Genomic DNA, 21,110 nt, shown 5'->3' with positions numbered 1-21,110 from the left:
ATTTCAGACACACAAAAAAAGGACTGACATGCTTATACATGAACTGATAATAATATGCCATCAATGATAACTTATCTCCATTAAATATAACTGAACTATATCAATATGGCTCAAATCTTCCTTAGGAAGTTATTGCTACCATTATTTAACCTTTACACAGTGACTACGTCTACACCGGCATGATTTTCCGGAAATGCTTTTAACAGAAAAGTTTTCCATTAAAAGCATTTTCGGAAAAGCACGTCTGGATTGGCCACGGACGCTTTTCCGCAAAAAAGCCCCGATCGCCATTTTCGCGATCGGGGCTTTTTTGCAGAAAAGAAAACTCTGCTGTCTACACTGGCCCTTTTGCGCAAAAGTCTTTCGGAAAAAGACTTTTGCCCAAACAGAAGCAGCACAGTATTTCCGCAAAAAGCACTGATTTCTTACAATAGGAAGTCAGTGCTTTTGCGGAAATTCAAGCGGCCAATGTAGACAGCTGGCAAGTTTTTCCGGAAAAGCTGCTGATTTTCCGGAAAAACTGGCCAGTCTAGACACAGCCATTATGTTTTCAGACTTGAAGTAACAGTCTGTCTCTCTCACACACACACACACGGGTGTTACAAAGTTCAATAACTACAATAATACTCAAGTATATTATTTTCTTTAAAAAAATCTATTTCTTTCCTCTCTTTCCTAAACAAGTCAACATTACTTAATCTGCAAATTCAGCTTTGACTATTAATGTTAAGGGAATACAGGCTGTTTGCTCTGGGACCTGTGAAATCACAAACAGTGTAGGTCGCTGACCCAGTGCTGTCAAGATCCCAAGAGGGGCTTAGGTTAGGCAGTGATCCCTTCCCTAAAATGATGGCCACATTTGAGCTATATTATAGAAGACACCCTGATGCTATAGGCACTGGGTACAGTGATTCTTAATTACAGAAATTTACCTACTCCAGTCACACAGACCAATTGGGGAAATCTGATCTAAAATAATACAATCCCCTCCCCCCCCCCCCCCCCCCCATGTCAGTCCTTGGCCTCTCGACTGAAATTGCCAACATATGCATCAACTAAAGGTAGCTATGGTAATTGTTTTGGAGAGAGAGTTTGCAGGGAGTGAGAGGGATATGGGTGCACTACAGTTATCTACTAGATAATCCACGTCTATGAACAGCCTATTTTGCTCATTCACTTCATATCTAAGACAGATTCCAATCAGTGACCTAAAACTGAAAGGCCCTGTGTCACCTTATCACATGGTTGTTATTTTAAAAAATCTCAATTAGCTAATTTGTAGACTGCCCTTTTGCTATAGTTCTTCAACAGCAGCATTACTGTATTTCTTACTCTTTTTAATATCTAGCAATGTATGATGAGGAAGCAATTGGGCCAACAATCTTGGATCTCAACTGAATATTTGTTCATGGATATTAGCAGCTGTTCATGGATATTAGCAGCTGTTTCATTTCTAATTAAAAAGATCTGGACGTGGCTTTCCTGCTGCCACATATAATTTTGGTCAGGAAGCAAACAGTTTGTTTTAATCCATATGTGGGAAGTTTTTTTTTCCCTGAATTAATAGTAACTGATGGAAAACTTTAAAAAAAAATCCACCAAAGCTCAAGATAAGGTATCTTACAATATTAACTAATGATTGCCCACAATTTATTTAGCATAAGTTGTTAGTGACAACATAATATGATGTACCCTGGTCCAGAAATGCTGTCATAGGCCAAAAACTTGCAGACATATTTTTATAGTCTTCAGAATGGCATTATGAAAATTAATTACTTATGAGTAATAAGAAAACTAACAACGTTATCTGGCATAAACAGTGTATTTAGTTCACCATCTGGTGTTTTTAATATTACAACTTTGATGCTAATTATTTAGACTGCATTAAGAGTCTACAATATTTGGATTTTTGGCTTGATTTTGCCTAGAATTTTAGGGATCATTTAAGTTAAGTAATTAAGGCTATAAATCTAAAGCTGGGCTGATTCTAAATGATGTATCATTGTCTCATGATTACAGCAAGAGGAGGCACTGCCAAGCACGTCTGTTTATCCATATCTGCATAGCTGGTTTTGAGTAAGATTATCTACACTAAACAGTTACAATTATGTATGAGATGTCTTGATTTGCTCTATAAGTGCTAGTCATGACCTGCTATTGTTGTCTTACATTGGATTTGGTATTAGACAGCCGATTGATGTAATGTGTCTTTTAAGATTAAGAAGCAGAACTCTCCTCAGACCAAATCTGGCCTGTGTTCTCATGTAAGTAATCTCACTGAAGTTATTATACTACTTGTATGCACAAAGCAAGATTTTGCCCCTATTTTGTTTGCTATATTTGTTATTCAGGATTCATTTAAAAACTGATTTTGGACCAAAAAAAATAAACTCATTTTGTAATACTGTTTCGGCTCAATGTAATTTTATTGGAAAAAAAGTCTCTTTAAATGAGGGAAGCTACAGACTGAGGATATTTCAACTGGATCATTTCAAGGCCTGATCCTGACCTCAGTGAAATGAATAATAAAACTCAGTCTGGAAGGAATCAATTCTGCCACCGTTGTGGATGCTGAATGATACCTTTCTCTCCATGAGTAGTCCACTGAAATCACTCTGCATATAGTAATATTGAAAGTTATTATTTAGCATGCCCAAGAGTAGCTGCATTTGGTCATGAATGACCATTAGCTAATAGTATAATCTCCAACGACTTGTCTCCTGCGCCCGGATTTTTAAAGGTATTCGGGAATTACTCTGCTCAGAATTATAAGGTCTAAGTGATTTAAGCTCTTAAGTCTCATTAAGAGTCAATTATGCATATGTCATATTTGAAAATGGGACTGAGCTGTCTAAGTCACATAAGCCTAAATCCTTAAAAGGTATTTAAGGCACCTTTGATTCCTCTGGGAACTAGGCACCCACTTTCGTTTGAAGATCTCAGCTTTCCACCTTGAATGTAAAATTAATCATTGACCAGATAATTTTAAAAACCTGGGCCCTGGTCTTTACTTATGATCTGAAATTTTGTGCTAAAAAATGCTATAAATAGGTTTGGTGGCCAGTGTCTTATAATCTGAATATGATCTGTTTGGGTAGTTGGATTTAACAAGTACATAACCATCACGCTTTAGGATAGGTGATAAACTAGAAGCTTCTATTTTCTGTAATTTTTATTGCCTATTGATCAGTAATATATTTTTCACTTTTTTGCCATTAATTTGATATTGATGTATTTTAAATAGGAGTAGGTACATCTCTTTAAGAGGTTTCCTTTCAAGTGATTCCTTTTTCAGGAGAAGGAAACTCACAGCCTGTTCCTTACAACGCTATGGTACCATTTAGCAGATCCAGGAGTCATTCTAACACTCAGCAAAAATGAATAAAAATAATTTACTCACCCACTTGCCAAGACTGGGATAGTCATGTTCTGGATCAAAAAGGTGTTGGTGCAGTTGGTATTCTCTACTGAACTCTGCAGTGTCTGGTGTATTTTCTAGACACCCATCATCAGCTGCAAAAAAGCAATAAGAAAGCACTGACTGCTTACAAACTTGCAAAGTGTGCTATGATCAACTCATATTTAGTTGCAAAATTTCTTAAATTCAGTTATTTTATACACATTTTTACAAAACTGGGGTGCTGTAGATGCTACACAGCTTTCTCTTTGAAAAGACTCAATCGGGGTATTTTTAATCTTTTTAACAGTCTTTTTTAAAGGCAGCCCACTGGAAAGTTAAATCTACTGCTTTTCCAGTTCCACTCCTCCACTCCTACCCTCCTCCCACCTCTGCCATCAGCATCACAAGCAATCAAGGGCACAGACAATATTTTTTTAGACAAAACACTGTATTCTTCCCAGTTTAAAAAAAAATCCCCATGTGAAAGAGATTTTTGTGCAGTTTAATAGCTACCACAAGAAATTTCTCTAGAATCCTCTAGAACCCATCAACTCTTTGATTAGTTAATCAATCGATATTTAATATCCTTACCTCAAACTGGGGATGGGGCTGTCACAGGCCTGTGGTGGCCTTGTCTCACAGCTACAGAGAGACTTGCTCCAGCACTGATCGATGCCAGTGTTGCCAAACAAACAATAACTCAGAAGGATTTGTTTTCCATTTAACAAATCCACAAACCTCAATGAGGAAATTTTCTAGTAATTTCTTTGCTTAATATAGTTTTAACAGTCACCACTTGGACACAGATTTGAGTTTCCACTTAAGGCCCCAAAAACCATTCTACTAAGATACTAGTAGACATAATCTCCACTAGGGATGTTAGATGGTGGGTTACAGAATAGTCAAGTAAGAGCATGAATTATTTCAAAAACAGACAATCACTATCCTTTCTTCTCCTCACCCCCCTCACCCTGTGTACAGGAGCTCTGAGTGTATTTCATATAAAGGAATTATTAGGGCTATTTGGAATTTTTCAGAATTTTAACAAATAATCAAATAAAAAGTTGCAAAAATATTTATGATTTTTTTTCTTTTCTAAACAATTCTACAGCTAGTCAGAACATCTGGTAACAAGATTAAGGATAACTGTCTGTACTTTATTCAAATAACGTTAATAAATACTACACAGAAAATATTTCTCAATTATGAAAATACATCTAAGTTCAGAAATTTAAAATGTAATTTAAAAAATATAGTCCTCACTCCCAATACAGTCCATTCAGCTCCTATTGCAAACAAACAGAGTTTAGCTAATGATTTAAGTGCTGGAGTCCTTTGGGCACCTCACTTAATAAGAGCTGGATCTGCTCCTTACAGAAGTAGGAACCCACATGAATTGTGCCCAGGGTACTGAAAGGATCAGCTAAAACTCCAGGATGAAGATCACATTTGACAATGTTGCTTTTTTGACACAACGGAACTTTCTATCATGAAGGTAAAGCTCATGCAGGAAATAGAGTTTTCTTGGAGGCCAGTCCAGCTACGTCTAGACTGCAAGCCTCTTTCGAAAGAGGTTTTTTTGAAAGTATGTTTCAAAAAAGCCTCTTTTGAAAAAGAGCATCTAGAGAACAAGAAGATTTTTCAAAAAAGCAGCTTGCTTTTTCGAAAGAGAGTCTAGACACGCTCTTTCGAAAAAGCCGTTTTCATGCAATAGCACCTTTTTTCGAAAGATGACTTTCGAAAAAAGGCATTATTCCTCGTAGAATGAGGTTTACCACCATCAACAAAACCACCGCGTTCTTTCGATTTACTGTCAAGGAGAACGCGGTGGTAGTCTAGACGCAGGAACAGTTTTTTCGAAAAAAGGCCACTTTTTTTTTAAAAACCCTGTAGTCTAGACACACCCTCCAAAACTGTGGAACAAACATCCCCCAAAACTAAGGACCATCACAAAGCCCACTACCATCTGCAGTAGGTGTAGATGTGTGTGTGTATGTGTTTGTGTGTGTGTAAATAAATTCCAAAATAAAAACACCCCATTGCTCACACTTCCCCCTTAGGGGAGAGGATGAGAGAATGTGTTAGATATTAACTACAATGCTTAATGCATAGGTACTCAACTGCAGGGCATGTCAAACTTTTTATGAGTGCATAATACAGAGTCAGTCATCTAATAATTCAGTAATTAACACCACCAACTAAAATTTGGTCTCTCTCTCATGGCCTATTGAAGACGGTGGCAGAGGTGAACAATGAAGAACTTGGGGATCTTTGCAGTTAAGGACTAGGCTCCCCACTGGGCTTGCTTTGCTTGTTTCCCTGGCTCCACATTGAGTGCCACTATCTGGGCTTGGCCCTTCTGATGCTGGTCTCACACTTCACTCAGGTGCCATTAAACCTCTACGAAGTGGTGCAGGCCAAGCCCTCAGAGCAACATGGCTCCTGCATGACCTTGAGGACTTTGCCTGTCATGGTTGTCTGGCTATGCCAAGGATGAGCTTGGGGAGGCCCCAGTGAGTGGTGCTAGGTGGAGGATGGAGTCTGTGCCTCCTGCAGGGAGCAGGTCTGGGACTGGAGAGCCCCAGCATTGCAACTCCTCCACAGGGCTTCCAAGAGACTCTAAGCTGGAGCCAGATGTAGGATGCAAGGGCTCATCACCCCACCCAGAGGACTGAAGGAATAGGAGTGTGGTACTATAACTTTTATATGAGGGTGATGGACCCTGCCACCAACCTGTTATCAAATGAATTACAAACCAAGATTTTAGGTCTTGCACAACCCAGAGTCCATCAGTCACTTGCATCCCACACACACCTGTGCTCGAAGGACTCTCCACACCTGTGTCCTGAAGTCCCCTTTGACTTACAGCCCCATCACATCTCTACCTTTAGGGCACCTGAAAACACACCTACACTTGCCAGTCATGACAGAGGGTTGGCTGGGCATGACATTTTGACCCCATGCACCACACATTTTACTATTGAAAGGGAGTGAGAGGACCACAAAAAATACATAGGTGGGGTATGAGTCAAAAAGTTAAGAACCTCTGACTTAATGCACCATTGCAAAGTACTCTGATACTATGATAATGAGCATGGAATAAGGAACCTATATAGAATATTCTAGAATTACCTGTTTTTCCAATTGGGCAGGGATTTGGAGGGTCAGGATAGCCTTGGTCTTCGCTGAAATCCTTTGGTATGTTATCGCCAGTCAGCTCAGCCACAATATTTGGGATATTGCCATAGGGACCCAAATGCTGAAGACCTTCATGGGCACCACCTAATGAAAACAGATGTGTGCACACCGTATTACAAGGCAAAAAGTAAGATTTTGCTTTAGTTTTTCCAAGAAATCCAGGGCAAGATTTTCAAAAAGAGAGCTTCACATTCAGGCCCCACGCCCAACTTCTATCACATTTTCAGCACTTTTGAAAACAGGGTCACTTAGATCCTAAAAAGTAGATTAAGAAGCCTAACATCGGGCATTCTTTTTTGAAAACCTTGTCCAAGTATTTTCTAAATATGTAAAAGATAGGAAAATACTGAAACAAATATTTAATATTAGAGACAGTAGCAGAACTTAAACAAAACACCTTTGCTATAATCTTCAACTGCAAATGACATAATTCATGAGAGTGAACAGTAATTAAGAGCTACTGCAGGACATAATTGTGCCAGGAAAACAACATATAAAAAGTAACAGCATGTACAGTGTGAAAATAAATTCTTAAATTTAGCAGTATGAAATGAACTCAGATGTTCTATAGCAAAGCTGGTTATACCTGTAACCACCACTGAGCAAATCTAAACCTGAAACCTCTGGTGCTTAATATAGAAGCCTTTACAGCTTGAACAATTAAGCCAGCTGGCTCTCTTTGAAGGCTGTTGAGTGAGCTCTCTCATCCTTATCTCTCAGGCTATGTCTAGACTGCAGGCTTTTTGTGCAAGAAGCTTTTGTTGGAAGAGATCTTCTGCAAAAACTTCTTGCACAAGAGTGTGTCCACACTGCAAAAGTGCATCAAAAAAGCCATGTCCACACTGCACGGACACTCTCTCAAAAGTAAGCACTGATTGGTATGCACAGAATGGCCGCCAGGGCACCTGTGCTTTTTCCTCTTTTTGTGCAAAAAAAAAGCTCTTTCCCGTCCACATATGCCTTTTTGAGAAAGAACTTTTTCACAAAAAGGTGTTCTTCCTCGTAGAAAGAGGAATACCAATTGCACTAAAACCCCTCTGTTTTTTTGATTCTCTTGTGCAAAAACGCACTTAAGGTGTGGACGCTCTGCGAGTTTTTGCTGAAAAATGGCCGTTTTCCCACAAAAACTCTGTAGTGTAGACATAGCCACACTGTAAGGACCACTGCATAGGACAGTGAACCACACTAGGTGTGTGGGTTACATACTGGGCCGGATTAAGCTGGGGTCTAGGGCACCAACCTATGGGTTGTCCAAGGTCACATATGCATAGTCAAATCTTCAAAACTGACAGTTTTTGCCATTGTTGCCTCTTCACATATGAGGTCTTGGGGATATAATTTTAACCAGTGATTTAAAAGTTTTTTATATTTTGAATTCTGAACATCATTGCCTCAGTGATTTTCATGGTGGTAGTGCTCATACTTGATGGCCTTATTTGAACCTTTTTGAACCTGTGCAATCTGCAAGATATTTGGTTTTATGGTTATGACCATACTGTTGAACAAGTGAGCTGGGTCTATATTTACTCAATAACTTCTCTTTTTTTTCACCATTCTAATTCAGCTTTTACTTTTTCTCTTTGTGAATGGAATTTTACATGTAGTGTGTCTTTTCTGTCCCTAATCACATCCTGTATCAGGGTTACGAAAGACTGTACCCACTGTCATGTGACAGTGTACTGTAATTCGGGCACTGGGATATTGTTCTAAAGGAAATGAGGTGAGTTTTACAATACATTTTTCCAAAGAGAACTGTAAAGCCTTTTTATTTTAAATTCAAGACACTACTAGAAACTAATGTTTAGAAAACCTCTACAATTTAGCTCACCAACATAGAGATTATCATGTAAATGAACAGGTAGTCTATTGAGTTACTTTCTACAGAAAGTGTATTCATTTTTGCTCAAATATAAGTCAAGGTTCTCATTCTGTAGTGCATTTTTAAAGGTCACATTTTACAGATATGAAACAAAAAATAGTCCTATTAAAACATTCAAGCCATGAGTTATGACTTTTTTTCATCTAGTAGGCAATGAGATCTTTACTAAATACATAAAATATCTAGATAGTATATACATATTTTTATACAGTAGGGCTGAGTCTAGACTGGCCAGTTTTTCCAGAAAATCAGCCGCTTTTCTGGAAAAACTTGCCAGCTGTCTACACTGGCTGCTTGAATTTCCGCAAAAGCACTGACTTCCTATTGTAAGAAATCAATGCTTTTTGCGGAAATACTATGCTGCTCCCATTCGGGCAAAAGTCACTTTTGCGCAAAACTTTTAAGCAAAAGCGCTAGTGTAGACAGTTGAGATTTGTTTTCCGCAAAAAAGCCCCGATTGCGAAAATGGCGATCGGGGCTTTTTTGCGCAAAAGCACGTCTAGATTGGCCACGGATGCTTTTCCGCAAAAAGTGCTTTTGCAGAAAAGCGTCTGTGCCAATCTAGACACTCTTTTCCGAAAATGCTTTTAACTGAAAACTTTTCCGTTAAAAGCATTTCCGGAAAATTATGCCAGTCTAGACGTAACTTAGAAGATTAACCCAGTATTGTTCAGATCATTAACTCAATTAATTTTTTATTTTTGGAAAATAAAATGAAAAGGTGCATGCTTGCTCCCCCACACTCACTCCTACACCTCCCAACCCCCTGCCCTGATTCCAGCACTTCTACATCCCCCTGCCCTGAGCCCCCATCCCCAACCTCCTGTTCTTATTCCTGAACACCCAAAAGGCTCCTGCCCTGTGCCCCCACATCTACACTACAGAGTTTTTTCGGAAAAACAAAAACTTCACTTACGTCCACACCGCAATTGCATTCTTTCGAAAAAAAACAAAAGAACGCAGGGGTTTTTCTGACATTGGTAAACCTCTTTCCACAAGGAAGAAGCCTTTTTCCAAATAAGCTCTTTCAGAAAAAGACATGTGTGGACGGGGAAGAGGGAGTTCTTTCGAAAGAAGAGGAAAGAGGAAAAAGCACAGGTGCCCAAGTGGCCATTCGGTCCATAGTAATCACAGCTTAAATGCGAGATAGCATCCACACTGAATGGACGCTATCTTTCAAAAAAGCAAATGGCTTGCACAATGCACCCCCTTCACAGAAGTCTCGGACACATGTACTGGCATGAAAACAAGATGCACAAGACTATAACTGTAAGTATTCTAATGCTGCCGGTTACAGTATGTATGTCTCAACAAATTAATTAGTGGATTATTTTATGTGATATTAAGCAATGCAAGTGACTGCTCTCAAATTTAAATTATGGGACATTTGATTTTACTTGGGAAATGCTGGTTTTTGACATGTATAAATAACATCACTGTTTTTGTTGTTCTTTAAATTAAATAATAGGCACAATTAAAACTATGCAAACTTATTTAATTGATCTTTAATATACTGAAAAGATGGAGTGAAATAACGTTAGCTAAGCAGTAATGCTCAAGAGGTAAGCCAAGAAAGAAGGGAGTCCAAAATGATATCTTGCATGTCCTCCCAAAACAGCTAGTTGCACTCCTGCAGTCACCATTGCAGCTAAAGTGAGTCAGAAAATGTCACGAAAAACCTAATTGTTTAAAAACAGGAAGAAATTACCTTTTCACCCCATTTTTCAAAGAACTAATTGTAACACACTTACTGGGAAGACAGAATAACTATCATACTCTAAAAACAACCACAAAGTGCAAAAATGTTCCCACTATGATACTGAATGCCCTCTCTTGATATCACTCACCTGCTACAATTTCAGCTAGCCTGTCTTGTTTAAACCTTTCTCTAGTTCCTGCTGCACATCTACTAGTAGCATAATCCAACCAAATCTGCATTTTTAGGAGCAACGACCCCTATCAGTTACAAACAGGGAACAGGGCCATCAGCTGAGTCAATTTAACAAAACAAGTGAGCAGCAGACTTTTTTCATCTGCACTGAAACTTCAAGTGAATGTAGAATTTGTAAAGATAACAAGAGGGGATAAGTAAGAAAAAAGGTGGTTTGGCCAGTGCTAGAAAGGAAAGAATTAACAATAAAGCAGATCATGAATACCAGTGGTAAGTATCCCAGATGAATTCCAGACCCCAAATGAAAACACTTTAAAACCTTCATTCCCAAACTCATATTAGCCACTCTAATTTTTTTGTGTTTGTTTTTTAAATTCAGCAGATGAGATTCTTGAACGTGTCCAAGCTCTTACAGATGCAGCAAAAAGGGGGATGATTAGGAAGCTGCAGCTCCATCGTCTCGAGCCACTTAGCCCTGGTGCAAATTAGAGCCAGCAAGGAACAGCTCTAGCTTATACACTGGTGAAAAGTCGCTGGGGAACTTAATGCTAAACAAACATCATGAGTCAGAAGTCCACTTTGTCAAGCCTCCTCCCTACCATTGCCCACACCTTATCAGGGATGAGCGGAGACAGGCATGGAGAAACTATGCTGGAGCAGAGTTCCCTACACAGAGGGAATGCTCTACTAGCCATGTAGTTGTTTTAGGCCAATTAGAGGTGCAAAGTGAACATAGCCCATTAGAGAATCTGATCCTGCACATCATAACAAATAAATAACAGTAGCTGAGACAAATGGCTTTGATGTACCCCCACTGGTTTCAGTATATGCCTTGCAAGTTGTTTTATGGACCAGGAATGGCACTCCTGGACTGTCTTTTCTCTGTGAGGAGTTTATCTATCCTGACTGGATTTTCCCTCTCTAATGCGCTGGGAGGCATGCTCTGAGAAGGAATGATAAATGCCAACAAGAGTGATCCCGTGGATATCGTGTACTTGTACTTTCAAAAAGACTTTGATACGGTCTCGCATGATATTCTTATTGATAAACTAGGCAAATATAACTTAGATAGGGCCACGATAAGGTGGGTGCATAATTGGCTGGATAACCGTAGTCAGAGAGTTGTTGTTAACGGTTCTAAATCCTGCTGGAAAGGGATAACAAGTGGAGTTCCTCAAGGGTCTGTTTTGGGACCCGTACTGTTCAATATCTTCATCAATGATGTAGATATTGGGATAGAGAGTACGCTTATTAAGTTTGCGGATGATACCAAACTGGGTGGGGTTGCGACTTCTTGGAGGATAGGGACATAATTCAAAATGACCTTAGCAAGTTAGAGAAATGGTCAGAGGTAAACAGGATGAGGTTTAATAAAGAGAAATGCAAAGTGCTCCACTTAGGAAGGAACAATCAGTTCCATACATACAAGATGGGAAGCGACTGTCTAGGAAGGAGCATGGCAGAAAGGGCTCTAGGGGTCATAGTGGACCACAAGTTGAATATGAGTCAACAGTGTGATGCTGTTGCCAAAAAAGCAAATATGATTCTAGGTTGTATCAACAGGTGTGTTGTAAGCAAAACTCGTGAAGTCATTCTGCCGCTCTACTCTGCACTAGTTAGGCCTCAGCTGGAGTACTGTGTCCAGTTCTGGGCGCCACATTTCAAGAAAGATGTGGAGAAATTGGAAAGGGTACAGAGAAGAGCGACAAGAATGATTAAAGGTTTAGAGAACATGACCTATGAAGCCAGGCTTCATGAACTGGGCTTGTTTAGTTTGGAAAAAAGAAGATTAAGGGGGGACATGATAGCGGTTTTCAAATATCTAAAAGGGTGTCACAAGGAGGAAGGAGAAAATTTGTTCCTCTTGGTTTCTGAGGACAGGACAAGGAGTAATGGGCTTAAAGTGCAGCAGGGGAGGTTTAGATTGGACATTAGGAAAAAATTCCTAACTGTCAGGGTGGTCAAATATTGGAATAAATTGCCAAGGGAGGTGGTGGAATCTCCCTCTCTGGAGATATTTAAGAACAAGTTAGATAGACATCTGTCAGGGATGGTGTAGGTGGAGCTTGGTCCTGCCTTGAGGGCGAGGGGCTGGACTCGATGACCTCTTGAGGTCCCTTCCAGTCCTATTATTCTATGATTCTAAGGTCCCTTGCCAAAGGCACTTAATCAAACTAACCACTCATGGGATAAGAAGGGAGAAGGTCCCTCAACCCTGGTCTACACTAGGGAGTTATTTTGAAAAACCCTTATTTCAAAATAACAAGCAGAGCATCCACACTACCAAGTCCATTATTTCAAAATAAGGGGCTGGTTATTCTGAAATAACTCCTTGGGGAATAAGCTTATTTTGAAATAGTTATTTCGGGAGTTATTATTTTGAATTTAGTTACTTCAAAATAATTCCCTCATGTAGACATGCTCTCATAGATCAGTAACTAGTTAAAAGATAGGGAACAATGGGTAGAAATAAATTGGTTTCAGACAGAGCTCCTAGGGATCCATACCAGACTCAGTGCTTTTCAACATAGTCATAAATGATCTGGAAAAGGGTGTAAAAAAGTGAGGTGGCAAAGTTTGCAGATGATACAAAATTACTTAAGATGGCTAAGACCAAAACAGACTGTGAAAAGTGACAACGGGAACTCATAAAAGTGGATGATTGGGCAACAAATAGCAGATGAAATTCTATGTTGATCAATGCAAAGTAATGGACATTGAAAAACATAATCCAACCTATACATACAAAATGATACGGTCTAAATTAACTGCTATCAGTCAAGAGAGTGGGTAGTCAGTGTAGATACTTCCCTGAAAATGTCTGCTCAATGTGCAACAGCAGTAAAATAAGCCAACATAATAATAAGAACAATTAAGAAATGGATAGGTAAGACAAAAAATATAACACCACTCTATAAAGCCATGATACGCCCACACCTTGAATACTATATGTAGTACTAGTCACTCCATCTCAAAAGGATATATTTGAATTAGAAAAGGTACAAAGGTGGGCAACAAAAATGATTAGTGGTATCAAACAGCTTTCAGATGAGAAGAGATAAAAAGAATTGGCACTGGTCATTTTAGAAGAGAGATGACTAAAGAGAGATATGATACAGATCTATTACATCATGAATGGTGTGGAAAAGTGAATAAGAAAGTGTTATGTATCCCGTCACGTAACACATGAACCAGGGGTCACTCAGTGAAATTAATAGGTAGAAGGTTTGGGGTTTAGTCAAGATGGAATATGTTGTATTGCCTAATCTGCATCATCTGTGCCCCTTAACTTATAGATCCCTTACAGATTCTGTCCTTCTGGAGGATATAAGCTTCTTTTAACACACAAATAAGATGGAATGCTACTGTTTTATATCAGTACCTTCCTAAAATAATTCAGTGAGAACTGCAACTATTTCACACAAACTCAGCCTGGAACTGAGTGAAAAATTGATCCTCAGGGACCTTAGCTCAAATTCATCCTATTTTAAGTGGCTCCTATCTTCATCCTATCTTAAATTCAGACATAGTTCCCAACAATAGTTTGGGGATTTTACCTTCTTGAACTACATCTGAATTTACTCCATATTTTATTTTTACCTCTTCACACTTTTGGGCTCTATATAACCAAACAATTGAGCAGTTCAGTGTATGTCCACCCTTTTGAAACAGAGATCAGCAATACACTTGGAACATCATTCAACTCATGGATTTGATATATGATATCATTACTGTTATTATTTCTTACAATCATAACAATGCTAAAGATGTGCTGAACATTTTAAAAGCAGGTAAATATGTTGCAGGTAAATATGAGGACAAGGTCCCTGAGTCACATTACTTTAAGTGCTGATCCTGAAAACATTAAATAAAGCATGAAACTTTACTCCATGAGCCCATTAAATATGGTGTAACTACTCTCAGAAGTAAAATCATGCATTTTTGCAAGGTAGGGGCCTAAATGGCCATCATATAGATTGGAGTTGACATTTAACATGCCAGGATGGTGCAATGATTTCTGTTTGGTGGGGTTTTTTTAGGCCATCTAGTTAGTAAATACTTTCTCAAAGGAAGGAATAGAACCTGCAAGCCTCCAAAAAATAATGTTTTAATGGAGGGACTTGAAGGATGTTACAGTGGAGTCAGAGTGCACTGAATCAAGACATGGGTTCTCTATGCACATGGAAAAAAGTGCTAGTAGTTTTAGCACTTTAGAGGATACAAAGACAGTGGCTAGCTCTGTGGATTGGGCAGAATGAAGACTTGTGGAGAACAGGGTATGAGGAAAAAGACAAAACATGGAAACCCTTTAGTTCTGGAAAGGGAATGTTGGCCATTGCACATGGTAGTACTTCACAGGCTAAGAGGAACAAGGCTGTGCCTTTCCTTCCCTTTGTTCTATGGCTGAGCACATTTTGCTCATTTCTTAAGTGGCAAGAAGGATATTACGGCGTGCCCTTCTCATAAGAAGCATAAGCCTAATGGCTCGGGCCACCTCCTCTCAAATGCCACAGCCCCACTCCTTATCATACTACTTCCAAGAAAAGCAAAAATGTATTTCACAGATTGCCTCTTTCAAACATCTACTTTACAAAATAAATAAAAACAGCTTTTGTAACAGTGAATTGCCTTGACACGTAGAGAGGAGAATGAATGTGAACAAACACCAAACATAAACAGTATGAAATCCTGCAGTGCACACCCAAGTTTGCTCATATTAGAATCAGATATTACAGCAACTGTCAACAGGGATAAGCCCTATAAAGTACAACGATTCCCTCAACAGCTTTCTTTGTTACATTTTATTTATTTCTGCCTGTCTCTTCAAGGATTAACACTTTACTTATGGAACTGCTTACCAAATCCCATTCAAATAAGTCCTCTTACTTTGGGGCATGATTGTCTACTACATAGGTACTTCTTCAAGTTAGAAATAAGATTTTTTTAAATTATTTTGTGGATAGTGCTGAATTAATGGAGCTATGTTAATGTAACCCCGTCACACCAAAAAACCAACTCTGTGCATGATCTATTACAGCCACATTGTTTTCTAAATTTTCAGGGTCTTGAGCAAGATACTTAGCCTCATGATAGCAGTTTCCTCATTTGGAAAATAGGAATAACAAGTCTTTCCTACCTCACAGTGACACTTGTGAGGACTGACTCACTAATGGTTGTAGGGCACTTTGAGATCCTTGGATGGAAGGTACTATCTAAAAGCAAAATATGCTTTAACTGAATAGCCGGAAGGCATCGATCACTGATCAGGCCAATGATCCAACCACCAAATTCAGTGATGAAACCTGGTCATGTGCCACCTGAGGCACCTTGTGCATCTGCTAAGAAAAAGATTGAATTAACTAATGAATTCCCATTAATCAGTACTTGCAACATCCTGTCAGGTAATCCACGTGACTTTGTTTTATAAATGGCAAAATTGAAGCAGAGAGGTTAATGGACACATTTTCTTAAATCGCTTCTAATTTTGGGTGCTGTGTTCGGACATATAGTCCTGATTTTCAGAAGCAGAGCACTGGCAGTTCTCAGAATATTAGGCACTGGCTCTCTTAAATTGAACATCAGATAAACAGATAAAATTAGGGGTCACTTTTGAGAATTTTCAGTTGTATGACTTACTCAAGGCCAAAGAAAATCAGCAGAAATGGGATTAGAAGTCAGGAACAATGTTCGCAGAGATTTAAGTGCCACAGCTGGCAGCATGTGTTTCTACTTGTGATGCATGTCCCTCAGTGTAAAGAACAAAAATTATTCCACACATGAATGGGGGAAAAAATTAGAGGAAACATTGCTCAGGAATTCTTAGCTCTGCTCCTGTCCAGGTCTCCAATCACAAGTATAGGTCTTGCCTGTAATAAATGTGTTAAGACCAGATCCTCAAAGGTAATTAGGCACCTAACTCTCCAGGTAGTTGACGTTAGGATATTGTCTAGACCTCACTAAAAAGTCCTATTATAATTTTTCTCTGTCTCTCTTTCCACTTGGGTTCTCCAACCTAGCCAAGTATCTATTGACAATACATATTACATCCCATGGGGAGTTAGATGCCTAAATACCTGGAACCCAGTTCCTTATTTTCCCATGACCTCATTATTCCTTAATATGCATGAAAGCAAATTCTTAATAGAGCTACAAGCTTTGTCACAAATCAAGAAAAAGAGGATGTACATTTTACCCACAACCCACAGTGAATCTCACAGTGTCATCTGGCTCCTAACTCTTAATAGCTGCCATTTTAAAGCATGTACAACATGTAACATCACTAGACAATCAAACTCCTTGGCTAGCTCAGTAATCCCAACTGGAAAGAGATACAGAGAAAAAATATTGTAGGTATTTTTAGTGAGACCTATATAGTATCCAGATGTTAACTCCACTACCTATTTTTATGGATAAAAAGCACACCATGCCCCTTTTCAACTTTTGTGCCAAAGCTGTGGTATCCTTAATCCCACACCCATATTGACTTGATAACTTGACTTGATAACTTGATACACTTACCATGTAGCCTCAGACATATTTATATAATGGAAAGGAGAGAACAATGTCTCAAAGAAAGGTGGACTTTTAAAAAACTGAACAAAGCCTAGCACATATCATGTATGCTTTAATAAAATCAGTCCCACTATGACTGCAATTTTATGTAGTATACGCAGCAGAAATCTCTCAGCAAAGAGCAGATACAATAAACCAAACCTCATATTGTGATATGACAGTGCAAAGCGGCCTTAAAGCGTATAACTAGTTGTAGGAGTCCTCCTCAATAGAATGACATACTGTCATTGAACTCTACATCACCTCCTTCCAGATGCTATGTCACTAGTGAGGACACAGCCATAATCTCTGGATGTCTGTTGATCTCTAGCTGTCATTTTCCCATGACCTCCAGGGCCATCATTGGCAGATGTAATTTAGAATGCTCTTCTGCCGACAAAGCAAATGTTGCTCGGAGGAGGAGGGGGGAGTTTTTTGTCAGCAAAAGTGCCAACAGGGTTTACACTGCCTGACTTTTAGTGGCCTGGCTGCCTTGGCATAGCCATGCCACTAAAAACTGTGTAGTGTAGACAAACCCTGAGTCATTGACGGAAATATAACTATGTTCTTATCTCTGCAAAGTGGTCAGGTGAGAGTTAAGAGACATTGAAGCAGCTTTTACTTCTGAAGCTTGTGCTGTACGGTCTTATAGGGCAGTCATGCAAGCACCTTTATTGTGAACTACGTTCACTCAAAAATTAATTGAGGACAGAAAAGAAAATATCCATTGCTTAACATTTTGTTGTAAATGTTATTTAGCGGAATAGAAAGCAGCATGCTTCCCTAATGAAAAAGCAAGTGAGAACGTAAGAATATAAGAATGGCCATACTGGGTCAGACCAAAAATCCATCTAGCCAGTATCCTGTCTTCTGTCACTGGCCGAAGCCAGATGCCCCAGAGGGAATGCACAGAACAGGTAATCATCAAGTGTCGCCCATCCCTGTCACCCATTCCCAGCTTCTGACAAACAGAGGATAAGGAACCATTCCTGTCCATTCTAGCTAATAGCCACTAATGAACCTAACCTCCATGGATTTATCTAGTTCTTTTTTTAACCCTGTTAAAGTCCTGGTCTTCATAACATCCTCTGGGAAGGAGTTCCACAGGTTGACTGTACATTATGTAAAGAAATAGTCTTTTGTTTGTTCTAAAATTGCTGCCTATTAGTTTTATTTGATGACCCTTAGTTTTAGTGTTAGGGGAGCAAGTAAATAACTTTTCTTTATTTACTTTCTCCACACCAAAGATGATTTTATAGATCTATTGTATCCTCCCTTAATTTAGTCTTTTCTAAGCTGAAAAGCCCCAGTTTTATTAATCTCTCCTCATATGGAAGCCATTCCAAATCCCCTAATCATTTTGTTGCACTTTTCTGAACTTTTTCCAATGCCAAGATATCTTTTTTGAGATAGGTCGACCACATCTGCACACGGTATTCAAGATGTGAGTGAAACATGGATTTATATAGAGGCAATAAGATATTCTCTGTCTTCTTCTCTGGTCCTTTTAAAATTATTCCTAACCTTCTGTTTGCTTTTTTGATTACTGCTGCACACTGAGTGGATGTTTTCAGAGAACTATCCACAATAACTCCAAGATCTCTTTTGAATGTTAACAGCTAGTTAGTTGGGATTATGTTTTCTAATGTGCATTACTTTACATTTATCAACAGTAAGAGGATACACAATAATTTCAAAATTAAAATAAGACTTCAGCTGTTCTTATTACTGTGAATGGGAAGCTGTAAACTGTTCCAGCTAAGCTGCTGGTGCCCCCCTGTGCATAAATGTGGTTTTACTGCTCTCCTGGTGTGAGAATATAATTAGTCTTAAACACTGATTTTGTTGTATATATCACCAGAAGTACGATATATTAAAATCTTTAATCCTAAGAGTTTGCATGAATTTCAAAGCTGAACCACTAAAACACAGAGAAGTAATTCAGGGGAGACTGCACTGTGTCTTAGGTTGTAGACAGGGTAAGTGTCCTCCTCTATGTTCTAGGTATCACTAAAGCATATAATTTTTTTTAAATACTGGGTAGGTTTCCTGTGTCCACTAAGGCTGTTAAATATCAGTTAACTGAATAGTAGATAAACCTCGTGAATTCTTATTGGTTACTTGACTATTCTATAGTCCCCGGGGGTAGTGTCAGCAGCCAGCACTCTGGCCCCACTCACAAGAAGCCCCCTGCAACTCTGTGCTGTATCAGAGGCAACAGCGGGGTGCCAAGCGGGAGCTGGTCTGTGAGGGGAGCCAGTTTTAAAACCAGTTCCCCTCGCAGACCTGTTGCCTGATATAGAGGCAGTAGCAAGGGGTGGCAGCAGCCCCTGTCTGGGGTGGGCTGAGCTCCTGCCTACTTGGCTCCTAATACACTTTAAATGCAGAGTCGCAGCGGGGGTAGGTCCAGGACTTGGCGTGAGCTAGGACTGAGCTGCTGCTGGCCAGCCCACTAAAAAAATTACTGACAGGGGAAATGCATATAGTCTACAGCATTAACCCATAAGCTTTTGCTTATCAGTTCATCGTTTAATCAACTACATTATTACATCCCTAATGTCCATATGTCATACTTTTGATAATGCTGTTTTGTTCCAACCTGATTAATTTGTTTAAGTTATTATGCATTAATTCAGACATGATACCATTATTCTCCTAGTGCTGTAGTTTTCCAAGTTCAGAGAGTGTTCATTGTATAGTACTTCAATTATCAATTGAAATGATTGTTAAAAAAGTTTAAAAAGACTTGTCTTTAGTTTTTCCATTTGCTTTCAAATTTTTTCTTTAGTAGACAACTCTACTACCGAGTAAGAAAATAAGGTAACACAGAAGAATAATGGTAAGATTAAAAATGCCTGAGTGCTTATTTAATGAAGGATTATTATGCTATTGTGGATTCAGAACACATCTGCAAAAAAAAAATCTGCTTGGTGGACTGCAAAGAACGTGTGGCTTTTTAGAAAGTTTAAAAGGTAACACAGAGTTTTGATTTATTATACTACAGCTGCACTTATCCCATCACTATCATACAGGATCCATATGGCTTCTTCCACCAGTTAGCATGCAGTGCACCATCTGCTCACGGATAACCTGTATGCTCTGAGTTAGATTTCTAAATTTTGCATTTTGTTCAAATTTACTCCACTGGAACTTGCTATTTCCATCATGCTAATGCAGCTATTAAAAGTCTGCTCCAGTGACTCTTTAGTCAATATAACAAGATTTCAAGATTGCTGCTCTGTGTTTTACTCAGAGCCCTTTAATGTCTGTTAAGTTGGTGAGAAGCAATGAAAAGAGATAGAAATATTGTTGAGAGCTCTTTTTGTTTAGAATATTGGGAGGCTGAATCATCACTGGGATTCACTATCTGTTACCTGTGCTACAGAAACCAAGAACTCTGATGCTGTGATACGTTTCCCATGACACCCTTCCTGCTGGGGGCAGAGACAAAGAAGTCCAGAACTGGGTAGTAGTAGTAGGCTGCAACAACACAGAGCAGTAGGAAGTTGTATCATGCAAGCAAGGTAGTAACAAACTTCAACAAGCCTTTATTTACCAAAGGTGAAACCTCTTTACAAAGCTGCTGCTGCTTCCCTCTGTAGCTCGTACTCAGGCCTGGCCCATCTCCTCCCCCCATCCCCCTTCCTGTTTCCTGTGCTTCCAGATTCCCAACAGCCAGTGCTCCCAGTTCTAATAATTACAAGCAGCATCTAAAACACCACAGAAGTTTGTTACCTCATTGCTGTACATAGTTACTATTCTTAATAAAGGGCTCATCTTAACAGCACTCTGCTCATCAATTGGATACCACATAGCACCAGACATGAGAGGGCACAGTGTGATGGTGAATGGTAACATTGAAATTGCTGCTACAGAGCCCATGTAACTGAACATAATGCCCCCATCAGCCCTGAGAACCACGGGAATGCTGAATATGACTGAAAATGGTTCAAACAACAATATGAACTGTATCTGAAGGCCACCCTCCACAGAATCCTACTGTTGCCTCATCTTGGCATGGAGGTGACCTTGTGCTCTAAAAGGCTATGAAAGCGGAGTGTAAGCTCTAGCAAGTTCTACCAAGCTGGAAAGGTTTCGAGTTTGGTCCTGGCAGCAGACTGCGTGTCCACCATACAAGAACCAGCCTAGCAAAGTGCGGAGAGGTTCATCACCAGAAGGTTGGCCACCAG

General features: G+C 39.3%; 1 protein-coding gene across 2 annotated transcripts in view; it reads right to left on the bottom strand.

Annotated features, from left to right (window-relative positions):
- The window catches only part of LOC102455501 (neuroendocrine protein 7B2), a 98,233-nt gene that overhangs the window by 23,101 nt on the left and 54,022 nt on the right, over positions 1 to 21,110 (bottom strand). For both annotated transcript variants that reach the window (XM_025189462.2, XM_006132692.4), the window contains exons 3-4: positions 6,533 to 6,682; positions 3,401 to 3,513 (exon numbers count right to left, since the gene is read on the bottom strand). In XM_025189462.2, the coding sequence (XP_025045247.2) occupies positions 3,401 to 3,513; positions 6,533 to 6,682 (263 nt within the window). The remainder of the gene's footprint in view (positions 1 to 3,400; positions 3,514 to 6,532; positions 6,683 to 21,110) is intronic.

This window comes from Pelodiscus sinensis, chromosome 4 (genome assembly GCF_049634645.1).
Source record: "Pelodiscus sinensis isolate JC-2024 chromosome 4, ASM4963464v1, whole genome shotgun sequence".
NCBI classification, from domain to species: domain Eukaryota; kingdom Metazoa; phylum Chordata; order Testudines; family Trionychidae; genus Pelodiscus; species Pelodiscus sinensis.
The sequence above is the reverse complement of the archived record's forward strand: the minus strand, read 5'-3'. Positions and strand labels throughout refer to the sequence as shown.